This window comes from Poecile atricapillus, chromosome W, assembly GCF_030490865.1.
Source record: "Poecile atricapillus isolate bPoeAtr1 chromosome W, bPoeAtr1.hap1, whole genome shotgun sequence".
Lineage (NCBI taxonomy): Eukaryota > Metazoa > Chordata > Aves > Passeriformes > Paridae > Poecile > Poecile atricapillus.
Genome location: NC_081288.1, coordinates 62991110 through 63013478, shown reverse-complemented (window position 1 = coordinate 63013478; position 22369 = coordinate 62991110). Strand labels below are relative to the sequence as shown.

Here is a 22369-nt window from a genome sequence, read left to right as displayed (position 1 = left end):
AAAAAAACATGGGATAGAGGCAAATGGTGAGATTTCACTGCGGGATGTGGATTTATGACAGCCAAACTGAATCCATGCCTTTCTTGAAGGATTGGTCAGGGCAATGTCAGACAAAGACCTCTCTGGCTAACCCAAGTTCTGAGTGCTAGACCTCATCAGTACAGGCTGACAAAGATCTCAGCTATGGGAGAACAGAGCTGACATGATTTTATGAAGAATTACGGCTGATCTTCTTTGAACCCTAATTTCTGTCAAAGAGTTATCATCACTGTCACAGTAAATGATACTTGCAGCACAAATGGCAATTAACTAGAAGTAAATAGTAGAGCAGAAGTCTGCAGACTGGTTTTTAAGGTTGATGAGTTGAAAGTAATTTCAACACATTAATGCAAAGCATGCTAAATCATAGTGTGCCATGAAAAAGACAGTAATGTCATTTACCTGAAATCAGCAGGAATTACAGTAACATGTAGTAGGGGTAGGCTCAATTGTTTCAAATATGTGAGCATATTACAGGAATCAATAACACTTTGTCTATCTGTTTGCTTTTATCAAGTTTTCCATAAAACAAGTAATTTGTTTGTTTTTCACTGTTTTAGGTAGCCTGCCCTATGAATACAAGATCGTGATAGCAGGAAATCATGAATTGACCTTTGACCAGGAATTCATGGCTGACTTAATCAAGCAGGACTTTTACTATTTCCCCTCTGTTTCTAAGCTGAAGCCAGAGAGCTATGAAAATGTACAATCTCTTCTAACAAACTGCATCTATCTTCAAGACTCTGAAGTGACGGTCAGGGGATTCAGAATATATGGCTCCCCTTGGTAAGCAGGTTTTTAAGCATGCATAAAAAAAAAAAAAATTGTTGATTGCTATCACATCAGCTATTTTGTCTGCATCAGCTGTATTTGGATCGCTGTCTTAGGAAGAAAAGTAACACTCACTTTGATAAAGTTTTTATATTTTCTTGTAATGAATTGTTCCTGTGACAAAATAATGTACTGTACTGTGGGTAGGTATGGTTAACCAAATAATGATGGGGGAAAAGATGGTGTGCTCTTCAAACTCTTAGCCAGGAGCAGTTGTTTAACAATCTATGTAGGGGGCTTTTATGTCATAAAATATGTTTTCTATCCTTGGTGAGTTTATTTAATTATAGGTTAATTTTATTGCAAGGGTACATTCTTTTGACCATCCTACAGATAATATTGGAGGTTCATTAGTGTATACAGTAGTCATTTAACTCAGCAAGCTTATTTCAGCAACTCTGAAGGTCTTTAATTGCATATCCCTCACAATCTTACTTTCTTTTGTAATGTAATAACTTTCCCCAAGGTCTAGCTGAGCTTCTAAACTAAAGTCAACAACTCAGTGACAGCTTAATATTTCATGGGTTTTTCTCTACTGCATAGTGAACACTTAGAATCCCGTGACAGTATTAGATGCAGATAGACTTTAGTTCTTGACTTCCTTGTATGTGCTGCTTCTGTGTCTCTTACTATTGTCACATTGCTGTTTATTATTTCTGCTGATACGCCTGTAAATTTCGTCTTTTGTGAGCATTTGGTATATGTTTAAAATAAGCAAAAATGTATTTTAAAAGGTAGGGGTTTAAGGGAATATATTTTTCTTTTTTTAACATCACATCAGGCTGAAATGTAGCAAACAAGTTGTCAAACCTGATGCATATACCCCGATGTGAATTTTCAGTGTGAATAAACTGTGAAATCTCTTGGAATTTTTTTTTTTTTTTTAATGAAAATTGGCTTTTTCCCATTTGGTTACTTGAGATGGGTGCTAATTTTGTCTGAGCTTATTATTTTGCATTTGTCTAGATTAGTTTCCCTCTTAAATGCACCCTTCTATTTCTTTCTCTCAGACCTCCAGATCTGGAGACCTCCAAATCTTTTTTTTTTTCCTAGCCTACCAACCTGCTCTGTTGTAGTTCATCTTCCTCTTGTGTGTACAATGTATGTAGTCAATGAGCAGTTTACTTAATTTTCCAAATTATTTGGGAAGATGTTAGATGATATCAGTCCCAATATTAACTTCTGAGAAATGCCACTTGGCATCTTTTCCCATTTTGATGTTCAACTGTAAATATTGTAATTATGCTCTGTTTACAATATGTCTGGCAACCTCATATCTTCATTGCAGTGTTAGTAACCAGGCACCATATTTCCAGTGTCAGTAATAATTTTCCAGGCAGTAAAGTACCAAAAATCACATGGAAGTCTAGAGAAATTAAATTAAAGCAGAACACTATCTATAAAGTAGCACTATGTAGAGGCTAAAGAGAAGCATTTGATCTTTCTGTGTGTGATTATATCTGCAAAAACCTGTTGGGAAAACCTTTTGTCCACCCACTAACCCATAAATAAGGTTTCTGTGAAATCAGCTCTACCACATTCTCTTCGTGCACAAATCCTGTCACTCTGCACAAGTTGCCTGAGCTATCTGCCGTGACTTACCCTTCAAGTAAAAAGAAAGCTTTCCATCTTTTCTGCAACTCAAGGTTATAGCTACACATCCACACTCCATTTTTCACAGTGTTGCTAACTCATCTCCCACTGCCTTATGGTCCAGGAAGTTGAGTGTTGTGAGGTCTCCTGATGATACTTGCTTTTTCCATCTGGGAGAGAGTCTTGATGAAAGTCTTCCAGCCAAACTGGGTTCTTTCACTTGCTGTTCAGCAATGCTGAATGAAATTCCCACACCAATTGACGACATGTCCAGTGGAAACATCAACAGTAGAAGTAACAGCCCTTCATTAATCTATCAGGGCAGCAGATGCAGAAGCTGCAGAGTCCCATTCAGCTAGCCCAACAGTCAGAAAGTTTGGGAAGACAAACAGCTGTTTTGTTGGGGTTTAACTCGCTGCTACTGGATTTCAGGTTGTAGTATACTTGTGTGCCTAGAGAGCACCACTGTTCTTTGGCATTTCTGTTGCTATACTTTGTTTGCCCTGAAAAGAGAGGTTTGTTGTAGCCTCTCTGGGAAATCAATCTCAGCTTCTTTCTACATCATAGTAATGTAATCTCTAAAAAGGTACAGAAATTTGATGAACTTTACATGGTGAATCTGTTTACACCTAGCATTATCAAGCAAGTCCATTATAAAATATTTATGAACATAGTCAAGACTTCAAAATTTAAAGTTCTTTATGGTCTCAGAACTCTGCAAGAAAGTTAAATTTCATGCAATTGCTTGTCGAGTATCCTAAAATAATTTTCTTTTCCTTCTTTGAAAATATGCATCTAGACCTTCCATTTCTGGTTGCAGCACTGAATTTCTGTGGAAATAATTAGAAGCTAGAGATATCCTTTATGCATAAAGCATGTTAATCAATAGTTGCAAAGTATTTTGAGAATGCTGGAGTAAGGTCTGAGTGAAAGCCAAGCAGCATTAACTTAGTGTCTTTTGCCTGTAGCCATCTGCATTTCTACATATAACCTGTACACATTAGATTTTACTTCTGTTTAAAATGTTTTTTTAAAATTAAACCGTGAGAGCTTGATTGGTTTGCATAACATGCCAGTCTCTAACATCTTTTAAATATGTACCACTTGTGCGTGATTAAATATTTTTAATAGCACTTGGTATTTTGTCCTCTATTACTATCTAAAACGAAGTGGTTATTTTTAATTGCGCAGAAGAAATGGGACAGTGTTTTGTCTTAGATACCAATGCTCTAACTCTCCTGGGCTCCAAGGGCAAGAATTCAAGTGCTAGATTAAATCTCTACTCAGTAACGAAAATTTAACTGTCTTAATTGTTAATTACTCAAGTATTATCATTGAGCAGGGAGCTGCTATTTTGAAATGTAACTTGCAATGCACAAAAGCAGCTTCTTCAGAATTAGTATTTGCAAAAGCCATATCATGGACCATGGATTATCAGGATAGATGATAAGGAGGAGAACCGTAAAAACATTAGAAGTTCCATGAGAAACTCAGGAATACCAAGATTTTAAATGTGTCCAGAGCAATGTGGAATGCAAAGGGTAGCTCTGTTTGGCCTAGGGGCCTGATACTTCTCAGTGTGTATGGGGCTGACTGCCAGATCTGGATGAGCAGGATATCAGTAAGAATGCAATGTGCTTCACAGAATCCCAGTATGGGTCAGGCCGAAAGAGACCACAGTGGGGCAGCTGGTCCCACCTTCCTGCACCATCAGGGCCATCCCAGAGCATACAGCACAGGATTGTGTCCAGATGGTTCTGGACTCCCCACCCTCTCTGGACAATCTGTTCAGGGCTCAGTCACTGCCCAGGACAGAAGTTCTGCCTCATGTCCAGGTGGAACTTCCTGGGATCAGTCCCTGCCCGTTCCTCTGGTGCCATTGCTGGGCCCCCTGGAGCAGAGCCTGATCCCTGCTCTGAGCCCTCCCTGCTCACAGGGACACCCAGGGCTGAGGGCCCCTCTCAGCTGGGGCTCCTCTCGAGGCTGGACAGCCCCAGCTCCCTCAGCCTTTCCCTGTCAGAGATGCTCCAGGCCCTAAATCATCTCTGCAGCCTCTGCTGGCGCCGCTCCAGGAGCTCCCTGTCCCTCCTGTGCTGAGGAGCCCAGGGCTGGACACAGCTCTCCAGATGTGCCTGGCAGGGCTGGGCAGAGGGACAGCATCACTCCCTGAGCTGCTGGAACTGCTTTTCCCAGTACACTTCCTTCAGTACAGTTCAGATGCTTGGAACTGTTGGGTCTTCTTCAGTATAAAGGCTGGACACCCTGATTTTTTTATTTGTTTTTTCAAAAACTAGTGACAAAAAACTAGCACAAGGAAATGCACTTGGGTTTCATCCCAGCAAAAACCAGGGCATGGCCAGAACATATTCGCAGACCTGGAATATCTTGTGCAGACAGTAGCCGTAGTTGTTGTGAGTGTAAAAGAGAAGACTTTAGTTCCTCAATAACATTTATTGTGAAATGGAAAGCTTCTGGCTGAAAAGTACTTTTAAATACCCTTCTTGTTCTGAACTGTTATGAAGATAAATAAACTGGCAGATAGAATAACCCAAATAATTCTATGTAATAATTCCATATAATTAGGGCTAAGACTTCCCAAGGATGAAGTCATTTTCTAGAGGGTTTAAATTTATTTTCCATTAACAAAAACACCCCATGTAATAGAAGTAAAAATATAGCAAGCAGGAGCACTAGAGAGGTGGCAGAGAAAACATTCTTAGGTGTTTACAAGACTTGGCTAGACAGTCATGGCTGACCAGATCAACTGGTGGTGAGAGGCAGTGAGTGGTAGGTTGGACTGGAAATCTCCAGAAGTCCTTTTTGAGCCATCTTTCAGTGATTCTGTCAATCCCACCATGGAGCTAGAACTGTGTGTCAGGCGGACACCTGAAATGGGCAGGTATCAACAAAAGCCTTGCAACAGGGAGTTTGCTGTTGTTACCACACTCACTACAAGCAGTAGATGGTCCCAACAGGTGGTTCAGAAGTTAGGAATCTGAGATAATAGTGGAAGTTTGAATTTGGATTTGAAGCAGAAGGTCTGTCATCAGAGAGGGTTCTGTGTTATCAGACAGGGTATTAGCTCTACATCTACATGAAAGATGACATCATTCATGGAACCATACTAATAATTTATTAATGATTATTTGAGTTACAGATATTCAGACTTCTATTGTAGTTCATCACCTGACCCCCGCCCCCTGCCAGTACTATTTTGCAGGTAAGAATTTTTAGTACTTTAGTACTGCAAGCCACATTCAGGCCACAGCTTGAAGATAGACTACAGCACCCACTCTTGGTTCTGTACTGCCAAAGATTTTAACTGCACAATTACACACTGTATTTGCACAATAAGACCTGATACATTCAGTGCACAAGATCTGCTGTGCTTGATGAATGAGTCCACTGTATATTAATCCTATTACAATTGTTATCCAGAAATGCCATGTAAATATGAGATGCCTATAAAAGTGCATGTGCATTTATGTATTGACATGAGAACAGGCCTCTGAGGTTTGTAGAAAAGATGTGCCTCTGCTAAAGGACAGGTATACTGTGTGTATGCTCTGATCTTGTGGAAAATGGCAAGTGGCCATCCTGTTAAGAAGTGGATTATTGAGCATTAGTGACAGGATGAGAGCACACATTTTACTTGATAGTGCAAAAGAAATGCAGGTGGCAGAAGGCGATCTTTTCCCTAGCTACTAATTTTCCATAATAGTTGTAAGCAGATGTATACAGCTGCAGGAGAAACTTTGGTCCTCCTGCTTTCAAGCAGGCATATAAGGTGTCAGGAGAGCATTTTCTCTCTTTCAGCACTTTTTTCCATTTTCCACCATGTGGGAAAGGAGGGGACAATCACAACTGTCTCGGAAACATATGACAGTTTCATTATTCTAAATGACATATTGGTCTGGAAAGCTTAAAGAAGCCCTATTGTATGAGACTGCCTCCAGACTCATTATCCAGAGTGGATTTTTACTTGGCTTCAATTTTCTGGAAGGATCTATTCCTGTGAAACAGAACCTCATTTTTCTTTTTGCAGAAGTAATTTTTGTTTTTTCTAGGATCTATGTACTCTCATTTCCTCCTTCATTCTTTTGTTAAAGGCCTTCTGAACTTCAGAAACTCTTAATTTCCCAGTCAGAGAAGATGGGAGAGAAAATATTAATGTCAGCACAGAAAGGCATTTGTGACCATTTGTCCTGCAGTGACAGATGCCTGGGCTGGACTCCTGGGGTTTTGTAGCTTCCTTACAATGGAGTGTTGATTAGATTTGGCCTGGCATGTTTTACACATGGACCAACAGCTCTGGTGCCACATTATGTTTCCAAAATTGGGAACTGAGGGAAGAAAGTTAAGGGTGTGTATGTGGAGACCAGTTTCTTTCTGTTCAAGTCTTGTTTTTATGAAGTTTAGCAAACTGGGTGAGGCCCATCATGTGAGCTCTGGCTTTGTCAGAGAAGATGGATGAATTCCTTCCAGTCTAAAGGACATCAACATGTAGGTTGCATCAGTGCGTATCAGCCCAAAGCAGCCTCAACAGGGGGCTTATTCTCCAAACCATCATTCCCCTTTGGCTGGAGAGCTGGAAATTTGTTCCAACCTGTTGTCTCTTTTCTTGGTGCATTGCAGTTGTCTGGACTATTCCAGCCAAGTGTCTTTACTCGAGTTGTGCATCCAGAGTGCTCAGTAGTGCTTAGCTGTGGGTATGTAACTCTTGTCTGAATTATTTTCTTGTCTGATTTGTGTTTTATCACAGAGTAGGTGACTTTGTTATTTGACTCCTTGTCAAATGTTCTCTTTCTTCTTTGTGTGTGTGCACGTGCACTTTGCATAGAAAGGCTGGTAACTTCCAGGTGCAATCAGGGCAGTTTCAAAGAGCATGCAAAGGGACAAACTGAGTCAGCCTTATTTTGGTTCCACACAGACTCCAGGCCTAGGTCTCCATTTCAGTGCTCTCCTCCTCCATCTTTTCAAGAACAGCTGTAACAGACTTTTTCATTCCTCACTAAACTCAGTTTCCATCAGCGAAGATTTATAGATTCATTTCATGAGACAGACATGCTTTCATTTGCCAGTGATGAATTACCTAATGTTTACTTTCTGGGACCTTGTACAAATTTTTAGTCATTGAGGTGAACATCAATTAAAATGAAACAGTATCAAGATAAAACATTGACTTCATTTAACATAATAAACCCCCCAAGCTGGGAGTTTGGCTTCCATATAGAGCAGCAGCATCAGCTCAAGGTGTTACAATCTGGGTTTCACTTCCCAGACTTCAGAGAGAGTAAGAACTTCTGCCTCAAAGTGACCATTCCAATTCTTAGTTCTTATGTTCCCTTTGAAATCAAAAAACCTATTTAGCATCTTCTACATAACAAAAATATATAGGGAATCAAAGTTTTTGTTACTGGAAAAAAACATACTACACGTTTTTCTTAGTAAAATACCTGATTCTTTTATGTTCTTTTCTTGCTGCACCCTCACTGGGTCAAAAGATAAAAATACAAATAACTGAAGTGCACTTGCTTCTGTACTGTTTCCTGAAGCGAAATTCACTCTAAAATTCTTCCAAACTTCAGATCAAGTAGATTTCTGAGCAGGTGGCTTGTTTGCATGTCTGTGCTACAGTTTTGTTTGGATGGATGCAGAAATCCTGGATGTGGATGAACCCAGACTGCTGGGTTTTGGTTGCTCAGAAATATGTTTTAAAAGTGATAGATGTTCCCTGATTCTTAAAGTTAGGAAGTATTTGGAGTTGTTTTAATTAGTGACTTTGAGTCAGGCAATAGAAATAATTAAGTTAACTTGAGGTGGTTCTTGAAAAAAATGAAAGTAGTCAGTGGGAATAATAGACCCTTCACATTATTTAGAAATGAAGCATCTCAGGTTTCAGAAATTTTTGAGAGAAGTTGGGCATCTAAGCCTACGTGATGTGGCTGTATTACTGTGGTGAGAATGCTGAAGACATTTTATTTCAGGCATTCAGTATAAGGTATGTAAGACATGACAGATCTGTAAGAAATAGCAACATATTAAGGAGAAGTTCATCATCCTGTTAAAATATGTTATCAGTCTGAGGCACATAGATACAAGTTTAATTGTATATTAACAGAATGCTAGAGTGATATTTTTATTTCCTCTTTTATACTTACAAGAAGCCATTTTCCATTTTGTAAGTGGTGCTTCTAAAATGACTTAAAACCAAAATGCACTTCTAGTTTAGTCTGCAGCATATGGAAGATCATAAACATGGTTTTTCCTGTAGAATTATTTTGATCTATTAAGCTCAGCTGTTCAGGCAAAGTGGTGTGGAGAACGGAACAATACTGAACTTCTAGAGTGTTAAAGGTTTTCCAGTGGCTGAAAGTGAGATTTAACATTCTGGCTGTTTTAGAATCAGGACTAGATCACTGGATCATTTTTATCCTTAATTTTTCTTTTGTTTAACAAAGAAAAAATTAGTTTAAATTGGTGCATTTGGTGTGATACATTTATTTTGGAAAGCATTTAATTTTCTGCATGATTTGAAAATACAGATGTGAATGTCATTCAGCAGGCTCTGAGTATACAGGTGCTATTGCTTATATGAGCAATCATGCTGAATTCAGGAGGTCTTTCTAATGAATGCTTCCAGACAAATTAAGAGACTGAAATGAATTAGAAAGAATCGTTAACATTTCTGAAAAAAACACGTGGAAGAAGATAAAAATTAGTTAACTCCAAGTAAATTTTCTATATCATGTTGAAGAAGTATAGTTGTTATTAAATAATTAAACTCTGCAATAGGTATGTGAACAAATGAAATTGTAGACTGAACTACACCTATTGTAGTCCACAAATACTATCACAGTCAGACCAATGCAATAAATTCTACCTATTAGGTATTCTGGAATCACAGCAGTTTAGAATATAGCTTTAAATTTATTTTCTTGTTGATAAGCATCCCAGAAAATGTTTTCTTTCAAATATAATTTCCTGGCATTTCCTGGGGTTAAGGAGTCGGGAACAGCTCAATCCCAAAGTATCACAATGGAGGAAAATCAGTAGTTTAGACACCTCTTGCATGTTGTGTATTAGGGATACGGATCAGTTCTCTAACAATTTCACTGTGACCTCTTGCAAGGGGAGTTTAAGCAGTTAATGAAGCCAAAAGTTCTTTGCATCCACTTTGCAGTAAAGCTCTTTCGATGTTCCTCACTTTAGTTAAATTTGAGAGCAGTTGAAAAGTATATTGCTTTAGTTTAATTAGCTTAGTAGGAAAAAGTCCTTTCTTGGGCAGTAATTATTAGTTGTGTGTTATTAAAAGGAAGTAGTCCATGTTCAGTTACTTAGCAGAAATAATTGAATCCTCTGATCCAGTAAACTAGCTCACTTTGGATTCAGCTGGTTTTTAATTTAAGACCTGTAGAAGAGGAGACCTGTAATCTCACTATGGGGAATTGGCTTCACTTTCCTGCAGTTCATAAACCACAAGAGTGAAATTGCTATCTACCACAGCAGTTTTCTCTTTATTTTTCACATTTGCTTGAAAGTTTAATTTTATGAGACAGAGCTGATTTTAAAATGCCTTTTTTGTTGTTGTTTTGCTGCCTTTTCGGCTCATTTTTTTTTGCTTCTTGAACAAAAGAACTACCAGCTCTATCTGTAGTCTGAGCTGTAGTCCCAGACAGCAGCAATTTCAGGATGTTTCAAAGATGTAAACACAGTTGGGCACTGCAATGAGCCCTTTGGGGATATTCCAAGAGAAACACAAATAGCCAACTAGTTTGGAGTGGGTATATGAAACGCTGATTCTCAACTGGATTAATTTGGCAGTGCTCCACCAGCTTTTGAGCCATTTACACCTGGTGAGAATCAGCCTCCCTACTCTGTGGTATATTGTATGTGTGCTTTTCCCCCAGGTTTTCACACAGTAAAGGTGTCACCACATCAAGAAGGAGATGGTGGTTCCATGTGAAAAACCATAAATAGAGCCACTGCCACAGGAACTAATTGCAATAAAGCTGTCTGAGTTCTTTCTGTTTTCCCTGCCTGGATTTTTAAGGCGAAAAATAATTTACCACTTGTGAAACTTTAACATCAGAACAATTCCTTTAGAATTGCTGTTCATAAATGATTTCATTAAAAAAATTACTATTGTTTAAAATTAATTAAAAAGAGGATTTTTCTTCACCACTAAGACAGCAGAGAAAATTGAAGCCAATCATAGAATTATTTAGGTTGGGAAAGACCTCTAAGATCAAGTGCAAACATAAAACAAGCACTTCCAGGGCCAACACTAAACCCTGTCCCTAAGCACATCTGCACATCTGAACCTCCAGGGCTGGTGATTCAGCCACCTCCCTGGGCAGCCCCTTCCAATGCCTGACGACCCTTGACATGAAGAAATTTTTCCTGCTGTCTAGACTGAACCTCCCCTGGCACAGCTTGAGGCCATTTCCTCTTGTCCTGTCCCTTGTTCCCTGAGAGCAGAGCCCCAGCTGTCCCCTCCTGTCAGGGAGTTGTGCAGAGCCAGAAGGTTCCCCCTGAGACTCCTTTTCTCCAGGTTGAACCCCCCCAGCTTCCTCAGCCCCTCCTGGTGCTCCAAACCCTTCCCCAGCTCCATTCCCTTCTCTGGACACGCTCCAGCCCCTCAATGTCCATCTTGTCCTGAGGTTCCCAAGCTGCCCCAGGATCTGCGGTGTGGCCCCAGCAGTGCGCAGCACAGGGACAGTCACTGCCCTGGCCCTGCTGCCACACCACGGCTGGCACCGCCCAGGGGCCTTTGGCCTCTTGCCCCCCTGGGCTCCTGTCCAGCCGCTGTCCCCAGCACCCCCAGGGCCTTTCCCAGCTTTCCAGCCCCTCTGCCCCAGCCTGGAGCTGCAGGGGTTGGTGTGAGCCAAGGGCAGCACCCAGGACCTGGCCTTGTTGACCCTCAGACCACTGGCCTGGGCCCATGGATCCAGCCTGTCCAGATCCCTCTGCAGAGCCTTCCTGCCCCCAGCAGATCCACACTCCCACCTAGCTGGGTGCTGTCCATGAACTGACTGGGTGTGCCCTCGATCCCCTTGTCCAGATCATCAGTAAAGATATTAAACAGGACTGGCCCCAGAGCTGAGCCCTGGGGACTCCATTGGTGCCTGGACCCACCTAGATGTGGCTCCAGTCCCCGCCAGTCCCTGGGCCCATCCAGCCAGTTTTATACCCAGTGGAGCAGGGGCCCACCCAGGCTGTGAGCAGCCGGTGTCCCCAGGAGAATGTGTGGGAGACATTGTCAAAGGCTTTCTAAAGTCCGGGGAAACACATCCACAGCCTTACCTTCATCCACTGAGGGCGTCACCCTCTCACAGAAGGAGCTGGGTGGGTCAAGCAACAGCTGCCTGTCACAGACCCACGTTGTCTGGGGCTGATTCCCTGGTTGTCCTGCATGTGATGACACTTAGCTCTTGGGTAGATCCCATCCAGCCCTGCAGACTTGGGTGTGTCTCAGTGGTGTAGCAATCACTGACAATATACCCCTGGATTATGGGGCTCCATTCTGCTTCCTGTCCTTGTCTTTCAGCTCAGGGGCTCAGTACAAGGGACAACCAGTCTGACTGTTAGAGTGAGGCAGAGAAAACATTGAGTATCTCAGCCTTTCCTCAGTCCTTGTCACCATGTTTCCTCTTGCATCCAATGGAGATTCTCCTTGGCCATCCTTTTGTTGCTGATGTATTAATTTTTTTACTGTCTTTTACCGCAGTAGGCAGATTAAGCTCTATCTGGAAACTGGCCCATCTACTTTTCTTCCCTGCATAACCCACAACATCCTTGTAGTCCTCTTGACTTTCTGTCCTTCTTCAGAAGGCCTTCAATTCCCTTTTTTTTCCTGAGTTCAGAAAAAGCTGTCTGAATATTACAACACCGGATTGCACCTGTGCACGTCAAATATTTTTAATTGTGTAATCTTCACCAGATAAGCTAAACCATTTTTCAGGTATCTCAGATTCCTAGATAGCTGAAGGACAGCTGTTAAAAATGTACTTTTTTGGTATAGAAAGCTATGCTGCATCAGTTTGCTTCTACCACTGCACTGTGGAGTGAATTTAGAACTGTGAGAAAACATAAATATGGAATTTGGGATTGCTTGGATTTTGTTCACTTCAGGGAGACACATGGCATACGAAGTACCAGTATGTGCTTTTTCAAACAAGAGGTGAGTTCATCTGTTGCTAAATTGGAAACATTAATAATAATGCACTTCATGCATATATGCACACATTGCATTAATTTATTAGTTTTGGAAGCATTTTCATGGTTGTTTAAATCAAAATGGATTTAAATTTTCTAAGTAAAAGAAGGTAAAAAAAATAAAATGGAGGAAAATCAGAAAAGAACTGGCAGACAGTCCATATGGCCTGATTACTCCTGGTATTTTGAGACAAGAATGTAAACCTGGTGAATTACTAAACTGAGTAACTTTTGGGCTTGACTGTAACTGGGGGGTTCAGTAACTCAGTGGCTACTGTGAGAGCCTTTCTTGTTGTTTCTCAGGGCAGTTATTACATATCCTACATATTTTTATCATGTTTCCTCTGGGATACCCCCTAAAAGGATATTCAATCTACTCAGGTGGCAAACACCTGCAGTGTCTTAGGGGACTACAACAAACAACAGCTACCCAGAAGTGTGGAAGAACGTTCTTTTTCTTTAGCTGTCTGGGCATCTGACAGTGAATAACCATAAAGATGCCATGCATAGATGGGCATCAAGTATTTTTTTCCTTCTTGGATTTTTTTTTAATTTATATTTAAAATGAGATGGTGACTGTACTGCGAACAGAGGGGCTGTTAACTCCTCTCCTAACCTTTCTTACTGTGACTGCCAGCTATCAGTATCTCAAATATGGGCTGGATAACCTGTCTGTATGGTTTTAGATGCTGAGAATTCAAGAGACTGGGGGGACAGGCTCCGAGACATCAGGAACTCAAGACCTTATCTCTGCATTAAATCCCTAAGATTGTACTGAAAGTCTGTACAGTTTTACATTTGCACCCTCAGCACTGAATATTTTGACTAATTATTCCAAATTAGCTTATACCTTTGTTTATTTTATTATTTTTTAAAAATATCAGATGGAGCATAATAATTTGCCTTCCAGAAGAATGAGATAAACTATCTGCATTTGGTACTGGCATATTTTAAATTCAGTCTTTCATTAATTTTCCTCCTTACCTGTTATGTTCTTGTTCTCCTTTTATGAAGATAAAGTAGATTTCATTTTATTTTTCATTGTTTTATAACAGATTAATGTTTAGAAATGATCAGTTCCTATTAGTCATAGCTCATTCGTTCTTCTTTGTGGTCAGAGCTGTATGAAATCCTTTACTAAACAAAAGATGAATGATTTCATGTGTAACTCAAATTGCAAGAGAAATAATTACTGACAAAGGGCCATATTCAGATTTTTATCCTTTTTTCCTTTTGTGAAAACAATAATTTAATTTGATTCAGAGTTTCAAGAATGACAACCTGGGATACAAAGCAAGTAAGGAAAACTTCCCCATGGAAGCAGAGTTGTGTGTTATGGCCAGTAGAGGATTGGAGTTGCATCATTTCCATTTATTAGTTATAAGGCCTTACATTTCATAAAAAAAAGACCTGGCTTCAATATTAAGAATGAAAAAAATCAAATTTATTTTTTGCATAGTTTAATTCTTTTTGCACACTGCTGTTCTCTAAAATTACACCACCCTTGCCTCTCTCACATGGAAGTTCACTGTAATATAAATCTTCTCATGCTCCTGAAGACTCCTGAAACCTGTTTTTCCTTAGATCTCAGTTATATTTGGCTCAGATGCCCCAATGTTGAATGAAATTTCAAAGCCTATAAACAAACAGTGCCCTGCCAGTCATTCCTAGCACCAATGGCCTGATGGCTCCTTTTGTCCTTTCCCTTCCTGCTTTGGATGGCTCTTTTGCATGCAAGGAAGAAAAACCAAAAAGGTCTGTGTTATTTCACAACTCCTTTAGATGAAATGGCTGATACCAAAAAAACCCCCAAAAATACGAACTTTTGTGAATGCTTACTTGGACAGAAAGTAGAGTTAAAAACTAACAGAAATACTCAGTAAAATAGTTACTTACTGAGGAAAGGCTAAGTACTGAACACTCATGCCCACAGGAATGTAGCTAGTTATGATAGTAAGATTATATCAAGACCAGGAAAAAAAGACTTAAGTGTCCACCACTGAGTTTTTCTGGGCTGGGAATCAGGATGTGTTGGAGTTTTGCCCATGTTTGCCACTGTGGAACCTGCTTTTTGTGGTCCATGGCCCTTGACCAGTCACTCCTGCCAGTATGGCTTTCAGCACAGGTAGTCCAGTCTTCTAAATACGGAATATTTTGTTTTATCAGGAAGAGGAGCAGGACTGAGAAAGGTGATTTGGTCCATTCTTTTCCCACTGAGCTTCTTGTCAGTCACCAACCAATATCTGTTTATTTTCCTGTAGGAGAAAAATGGCAGCAGTTTTGGAGAAAAGACTGGAGCAAGTTGCATATGTTTGTGAACTTTTGAAATTTATTTGGTAAGCAAAGGAATTCTACTGAGAGAACTTGCCTTTCAGCTGGAAAAAAAAAAAGAAATGAAGATTTTTATAGGAAACTATAGAAATTAGGAGGCACAATGTGTTTCAGTTCTGCACTTTTTGCTAGCATGGTGTTTGCAGGATGCTGTCCATCCATACTTGATGCACCACTGCTGTTCAGTCAAACTACCATAGCTCCCTGTGGCTAATGGGCTTTCTCCTTGAAGTCAAAGAGAGCAATTGGTGCCTACTGGTGGCAAGATTAGTGTTTCTCAGCTGGCCAGCCTAGAGGCAGTTGCTGCAGTAAATTTTGTAGCTCTTGTGTTAGCTGACAGCCCTCAGCCATGAGGCAGTGCCAAGGCACGTGTTTCAGGGAGTGCCTACTGGTTTTCTACCCTGTTTGTTTGCAGGGGTGCTGAGGTTCTGTGGAGAGTCTCCTTGAGCTGGAAAGGAAGGAAAGCACTCTTTGAGTTAAAACGTTTAAATTGAATCAAGGCAATGGAGAATCAAATTTCAGTCTTTCATCACTTGTAATAGAAAAATCCATGTGCATTGATAGTTCTCCCCAGTCAAGTATCCCTTGTTTGTACGGCTGCCTGTCAGACAGAGATGGGTACCACTGGTTTGAATATGAAAAACCCTCCATTTTCACATAAAGGGCAGATCAAATATGTGTGGTGCATCCACTTATGCAGTAGAGCACATGCAAAACTAAGTAAAGCCCCATTTAAACGACAAAAGAATTCTTGGGCTACATGTTAGCTCTTTCTGGTAGTAGCTGAATTAAAGAAAATAAAAAAAACCCTAATAAATAATTAGGGCGGTAATATGTTTGATGATTATTTTTTTACTATGACTTTTTTTCTGTTACTATTATAACACAAATGATCCTTTCAAAGACAACTGAAGTGCTAATGATAGCTAAGAAGGTCATTCCTAGGAGGTTAAATTGGTTTAATTAGAATTTATGAGAAGGTTACTATAGGAGTGCAGAAAGATGTTAAGGGGTTAACCTATAAGAGATTACATTGTAGTCAGTGTTCTGTTAAAGTTTGAATTAATTTTTCCCATGGGTTTTTCACATTCTAATTTTCAACTAAATGAGACATCTGTTTCAGAAAACGAAAATTTGCTATGGTTGTCATAGCAACTATCATTCTGTAAGAAAATTATTCCAATGGTTACTTTAGAAAAGAAAGATAGAAATTCAGTACATAAAGCAACATCCGATTTCTAGCACAAACTGTGGTAATTCAGCCCTTTTTGTGCCATAGATTATTTGGCCTGCAAAACTTGTTCAAATGTTTTAAACTTAAGGTCAGTTGTGCTGTAAACAAATTCACCTCTGATATATTTTCCCCCTTGAGTCTTCTGTGTAGACGAGATCATTATTCTTATCAAAATAATGGTTGAATTTCAGTAGTGTTGGAGACACTCAAACTGTTCACTTGAAAAAGGTAAGACCTAAATCAAAGTACATTTCTACAGATGAGTGCTTCACTTCGAAGGTGAAATATATTTATGATATATGTCTTTAATTGCCAAATAAATTTTTCTTGGGTTGGTTTTTTTTTTGAGGAGAGTGGATTTTTCTCTTGTAAAGCATACTTTGTCAAATGTAAAATATTATTGAAAAATACATTATAAAAATAATTACACTTTTCCTGAGTAAGCACTAACTGGGAATACAGAAATTCAGTACTTGATATAAAGAATTTAACTTTGTTTCCACGTTCTATCGTAAATGCAAATTCTAGACAAAGTTGTCTTAACATGATATCCAGGCCACAGGCTCATCAGTGGGTAAGAGAAGAAGGCTTTTTCCCTATTCAGAAAATTTGATAGCTGTTTTGTATTTCCAGAGGAAGGGACTTAGGGATTTATAAAATCCTTACGTGCTTATAAAGATGGTTTTTGCTTTGGGGGTGAGGGCACTGAAGTGTGATTTGCCTTTCTTCTCTCCAATGTAAAGCATGCCAGCATCCTCTGCTGAATCCTTTCCTGGACCTGGGATTTTTTAATTTTTTTGCCAGAAATATTCCAGACATTTCCTTCCATCTCAGGATTGTCACAAAAGACAGCATAATGGCAAATCACACAAGTTGTAACATCTCCCCTTCACAAAAGAACAGCTCCAGCATGCATAACTTACCAGCCCTGCTGCAGTCACCACAAAGGGAGCGAGGGAGGGAGGAGGGAGGGATGGGGGAAAGTGCTTCTTGTCTTAATAAGCAGATCATGCCTATTCATAAAGGGAAATGGGCTTTTTTAGAAAGTGGCCATGTGTAGTCCAACCCTGGTAGAGGCAGGTAGAGGCTCTCACAGCTGCTTATATGGCTTGTGGTCATCTGGATTTCAGCAGGATTAAGCTGACTTCTGGGGAGACCTGTGGCAGTCATGATTATTTCTCTTTTAAAATGCTTCATTGTAGTCTTAAAATAATTATTCTGTGAGTTTTGGACTTTTGCTTCTTGGGCAAATGCTGGTCTTTCCTCTTGGCTTCTTTTCTGTGTCTGGCACACCTGTGGGATGGTGCCTCCCCATGCTTCCCATCAGAGACCCAGGGACAATCCTGTCCCTGCCCAGCAGCACCAGGCCATGCAAGGGATGGCAGCAGGGATGTAAATGCACTGAAACTGTCAAGGACTTAAAAAAGATGATTTACTGTGCTGACACTTCTTTTGCCACCTATTTGCCCTTGCAAATATTTTCTGTCAGTGGGATCATTCTAATGGGAAATGTGCCCTGGGTCTACAGACAATTTGCCAAACAGTTGTGTATTTTCATCTTGGTGAAGAAATATACTTGGTGTGTTAGGTGTGGAATGCAATCCCAAGGCAGGAAAGGATGAAGAGTTTAGAAAAAGCCAACCACTGTATATTTTTATGAAGCTTCCCACTTCTGTAATATCCTCGCACCTCACACACTTTAGTTTTTTTTAATTTTTGAGGCATTCCTGTGTGATAAAAATTATTTCCTTATCTCAGTGGTGAGCTGAATGTAAGGAGGAACAGATCCAGTTCCACAGAGCTTGTGTGGTTGCTGCATGGCAATGCCACATGGTAGCACTGCTGGTACCTTGCTGCACAATAAGCCAATTAGGAGAATCCCATAATTGTTTAGGAAAAGACGTCTGAGATGATCAAGTCCATCCATAAACCTGATGCCACTAAACCATGTCCCCAAGTGCCACATCTACACGCCTTTTAAATGCTTCCAGGCATGGTTACTTAGCCACTTGACCTCCCAGTGAGGAATTTTTCCCAATATCCAATCTAAACCTCCCCTGGTGCAACTTTAGGCCATTTCCTCTTGTCCTATTGATTGTTAGCTGAGAGAAGAGACCCAATTCCCACCTTGCTATAAATGCCTTTCAGGAAATTTTAGAGAGATAAGATCTCCCTGAGCTTCCCTCTAGAGACCCTGGCAGCAGAAAGGTGAGGAAAGGCTGCTTGGAATGTTGAACAGGTAACCAGAAAAGTATGAGTTTGTGGCCTGATGTAGGGACGTGTCTTTTTGTTAGCCAGCTGCCTTGGCCTGAGCAATGTTACTCAGAACAAGATTTGTGCTTCACCACTAATGCTGTTAGCTTCTTTTCTTCAAACACCTTCTTTACCTCCCTCATCACAGCTTCTGGAGGCTGGGAGATATATTTCTGGTTCTGATAGCAGATGTTTGAAGATTCAGTTTTTTGGTTTTCTTTTTTTCCCTGGGACACTTGTTTCTCAAGACCTGGTTATCCAGGGCATGTGATGAAGAGGCAGGGGATGAGAAAGCAAGCTTTTCAGTCGTCAGTAGTTGACCCTCTTTTTGTCTGTGGAAGAAAAACATTCTGTTCATTGTTCTTCAAATATGGGTACGGCCACAAGACATCAGTCTTAACTATTAAAACTTCCAGCCTAAAACTAACCCCTCAATTTTATGTCCTAGAATTGGAGCCTAGTCTGCAAGACATAATTTAACACTGTGATATAATTGCTGTGAAATATAGTTTTTTAATCAACGGGATAGCAAGATACAGATAAATTATGTTCTGACTGGCAGTATTACAGTCCTGCTGCTCCATTATGAGCTGCTCCATAAGTACATTTCAAAAAATGTAAATGCCTATCTAGTAAGAAATCCTGAATATGCAAAGTCTTACATAAAAGCAAGTCAACATACCAGAGGACAGAAGAAATTTGTGTGTTAGAGAAGCAGCAGCATTCTTGTTCTGATGGGATGTATCCAATTAGGGAAACAAAGCAGCAGAGATGCTGTCTCTGACTTTGGAGCAGGATCTGTCATGGTGCCAGGGTCTGTCCTTGCCCAGCTGGTCATAGGCTAAGGGCCAAACGTGGTGGGAGCCAATGTGAAACAGAAGTCACGTGGGTGTGTCTGAGACAGCTGTTCTTCTAAATGTTGTGAGAGCCAGCGTGATAATCCACACATGGAGATCTTGGTATCCAGGGCTTGTAAGTAGTTCGAGCACTACTGTGAATATTTTGCTGTATGCTGTCTACTGAAAGCAGGGAGGACTGCACGTATTTGCTATACAAGTTAAACAGCACTGTTTGTATGGAAAGAGGGGATTACTGTGTGCACACAAAGAAGAAAATGAATGCTGTTTGTGTCTTCAAATTCCATGGTAGCAAAGCATCGACCTCAGTATTTTACTTAGATAACCAGTACATGGAAGTAGCACTGAAGACATTCTCCTCCTCTCTTGGCAGGCAACCTTGGTTTTATGGCTGGGGCTTTAATCTTCCACGAGGCCAAGCACTATTAGAGAAATGGAACCTTATTCCAGATGGAATAGATATTCTTATAACACATGGACCACCTCTCGGTAAGAAAATAATAGTGCTCTTAGCTGTGTATTTCAGATGATTATATGGTAACTGATGGCTGTCTTTAGAAAAAGAGTGCAATCCTGAGTTACAAAAGTCAAGAGCAACATGCGTACTGATTTCAGCAGCACCAGTACTTCAGCTCATGATTATCTATGATACCTCTGCTCAATGGCAGCGAATTAAATAATGGCTTAAAAATTAAAACATTAATGCATAAAGCCATAATGAGCTTTATAAATAAGCAGGGTCTAGTTTTCCTATGCACATTTTTAATCTGCCACTGGTGAAATTACTAGATTGAAAGCATGGAGTGTTTTTGAAGAGAAATGCAGGATTAAGATCTCATTTTTATCACTTTCTCCCTGACTTGCTACTGCATTTTCCCACCAACCCAGAATCTCTTTTTTTCCTCATCATGCTGAGTTGGTGTAGCTTCTGCCTTACAAACCCAGATGCTCCCCATTGTTTGCCTGTTCTTTGGACTGCATGGTTGAATTGCTTACCTGTAATACAGTTTGGCAACATGAACAGATCAAAAAGAAATAGTTTTGCATGTGCATTTTTCAAATGTTAATATAGGTGATATAAAAGCTATCTATCTATAAAAGATTTCTTGTATTCCTAGAAAATTTTGACATTACTTTTGCTACAGAAATAATGCAATCACACAAACCTGTACAGATTCAGTAAGGGCTTAAGGCTTTTAAGCTTTTTTCCAATGTATTAAATATATATAGCAGTCTATATATAATGTGAATGTGTGTTTGACTCTCACTAATTTAATAAATGAACATGAGCAAGAACCATGTACTCAAGTGTTTTACTGAGTCTTACTGTGCTTTGTGTGAAATTAAGGTAGTTGGTTTCTTTAAACTTTTAGATTCCCCAATTTCCTGAAGCTAAAACCCTCGCCTTCCACCCTTTCTTCTCTTTCAGAGCTCAGAGGAGAAAGTATCTAAAGGGTTTCTGTTTTGTTTTCTTTAGAAGGACATGTTTGCATTCCACTGCTCACTAATCCTGGAGGAAAGTAGTTCTTTGTGAGCAGAGTTTCTCACAGTTAGGGGTGTGTGTTTTGACTTCTCACCTAAGTGTAGTCTCATGCCATGCTGTGGACTGATTTTAACATGAGCCTGTCCTGTAAAAGTGGATGTCAGAAATTAAGTGTTGTGGCCCAAGATATCAGCTCCAGGCCATCGGTATGGGGGTAATCCCTGCTAGGATCCAAGGCACAATGCTGTCTTTCATGCAGTTTTATTTATAAGTCATATTTAAAACTTTTTAGAAGCTTTTTCAGCACTTTGAAAACCCCTTTTAAAGCCAGCTGACCAACTGTAGCCAACCTTCAGCTGACTGAAGAGTCACTTAAAATTAATGTTGGAAAGTGGTGAGATTCAACCACCTTGCTACTTTAGCCACCAGGCCTCTCCAGTAGCCACAGGCATCAGCAGGAGGAGGAGGACCCCTAAAGAGCACTGCAGAGTTGGCACTCAACAAACAGGCTTTAGTAATAAATTTAATAGTAAATTTAATAATTGAAAAGTAAATTAATAATTGCAGTAATTCTGAGGAAGGGCCACCCATCTCTAGTGGTTTGTAAAGGAGTAATGTGAATTCCCCCCATCTCCATGGCTCAGTATGTGTTCTTTTTTTTTTTCCACTTTTAATTATCTTCAAACATTCCCTCAGAATTTCCTTTTTTTCCAGAGGTTCCTGTTTCTTTGTCTCTCTCTTATTGATGCATTAATAGATAGCTCAGGCACCGAACCCTCTGCCTGAGGGCAGGAGCTGTTGGTCTCCCTGACACCTATGGCAACAAATATATGACATTTCAAAGAGCTTAGCACTCTGCTTAACTTGCAGAACCACCTTATTGTGCAGCTCTGTCTGCAGACCTTTTGGGAGACAGGATCCTCTGACCCTCCCAGCCAATGTTTTTTAACCAGGAAGCTGATTCTTGTTCCTCACTAAGGTTGTTCCTAAGGATCATAAATAGCAATCAGTCCTCTTGCAAATTCTGGGGATTATTCTCCAGAATGGCCGCCTAAATTCAGCCTATCATCCATTTTCTATGCTGCTTTCTCATTTCCTCACTGCAAAAGAGTGTGCATTCTCCTGAACTAATTAATACTCCATTATTACATGGATTTGAAACAGTCTGATTTAGATCAGAAGCACAATTAAGAGTTAATGAATTTTGTTTTTCATTTAGCTATGTAACAAAAATCCGAGTAATTTTTCTCTTCTGTTTTAGAGTAGTGCTTTGAGATGAAACCAGGGCAGGGATACATTTGAGGTTCACATTGGATGAGGAAAAAAAAGGTTAAAACATTTGGTTTTGACCATTTTATTAGTAACTTGTCTATTATTATTAACAATGATATGCAATGTATTTCATAGTTTATGAAATATAGAATTTGTGATTATGGGATCAGCGTTAATGCTCATTTCTACATCGGCATATCTTTCTGTCCCAAAGATCTCCATTTATTATTCTTTTCTCTTCCAAAAGTTCACGTTCTT

At 40.0% G+C, this 22369-nt stretch overlaps 1 protein-coding gene across 2 annotated transcripts in view; it reads left to right on the top strand.

Moving 5' to 3' along the window:
• Positions 1-22369, top strand: part of LOC131592475 (metallophosphoesterase domain-containing protein 1) — a 60907-nt gene that overhangs the window by 31048 nt on the left and 7490 nt on the right. For both annotated transcript variants that reach the window (XM_058864006.1, XM_058864005.1), the window contains exons 4-5: positions 604-825; positions 19730-19845. In XM_058864006.1, coding sequence (XP_058719989.1) covers positions 604-825; positions 19730-19845 — 338 coding nt within the window. The remainder of the gene's footprint in view (positions 1-603; positions 826-19729; positions 19846-22369) is intronic.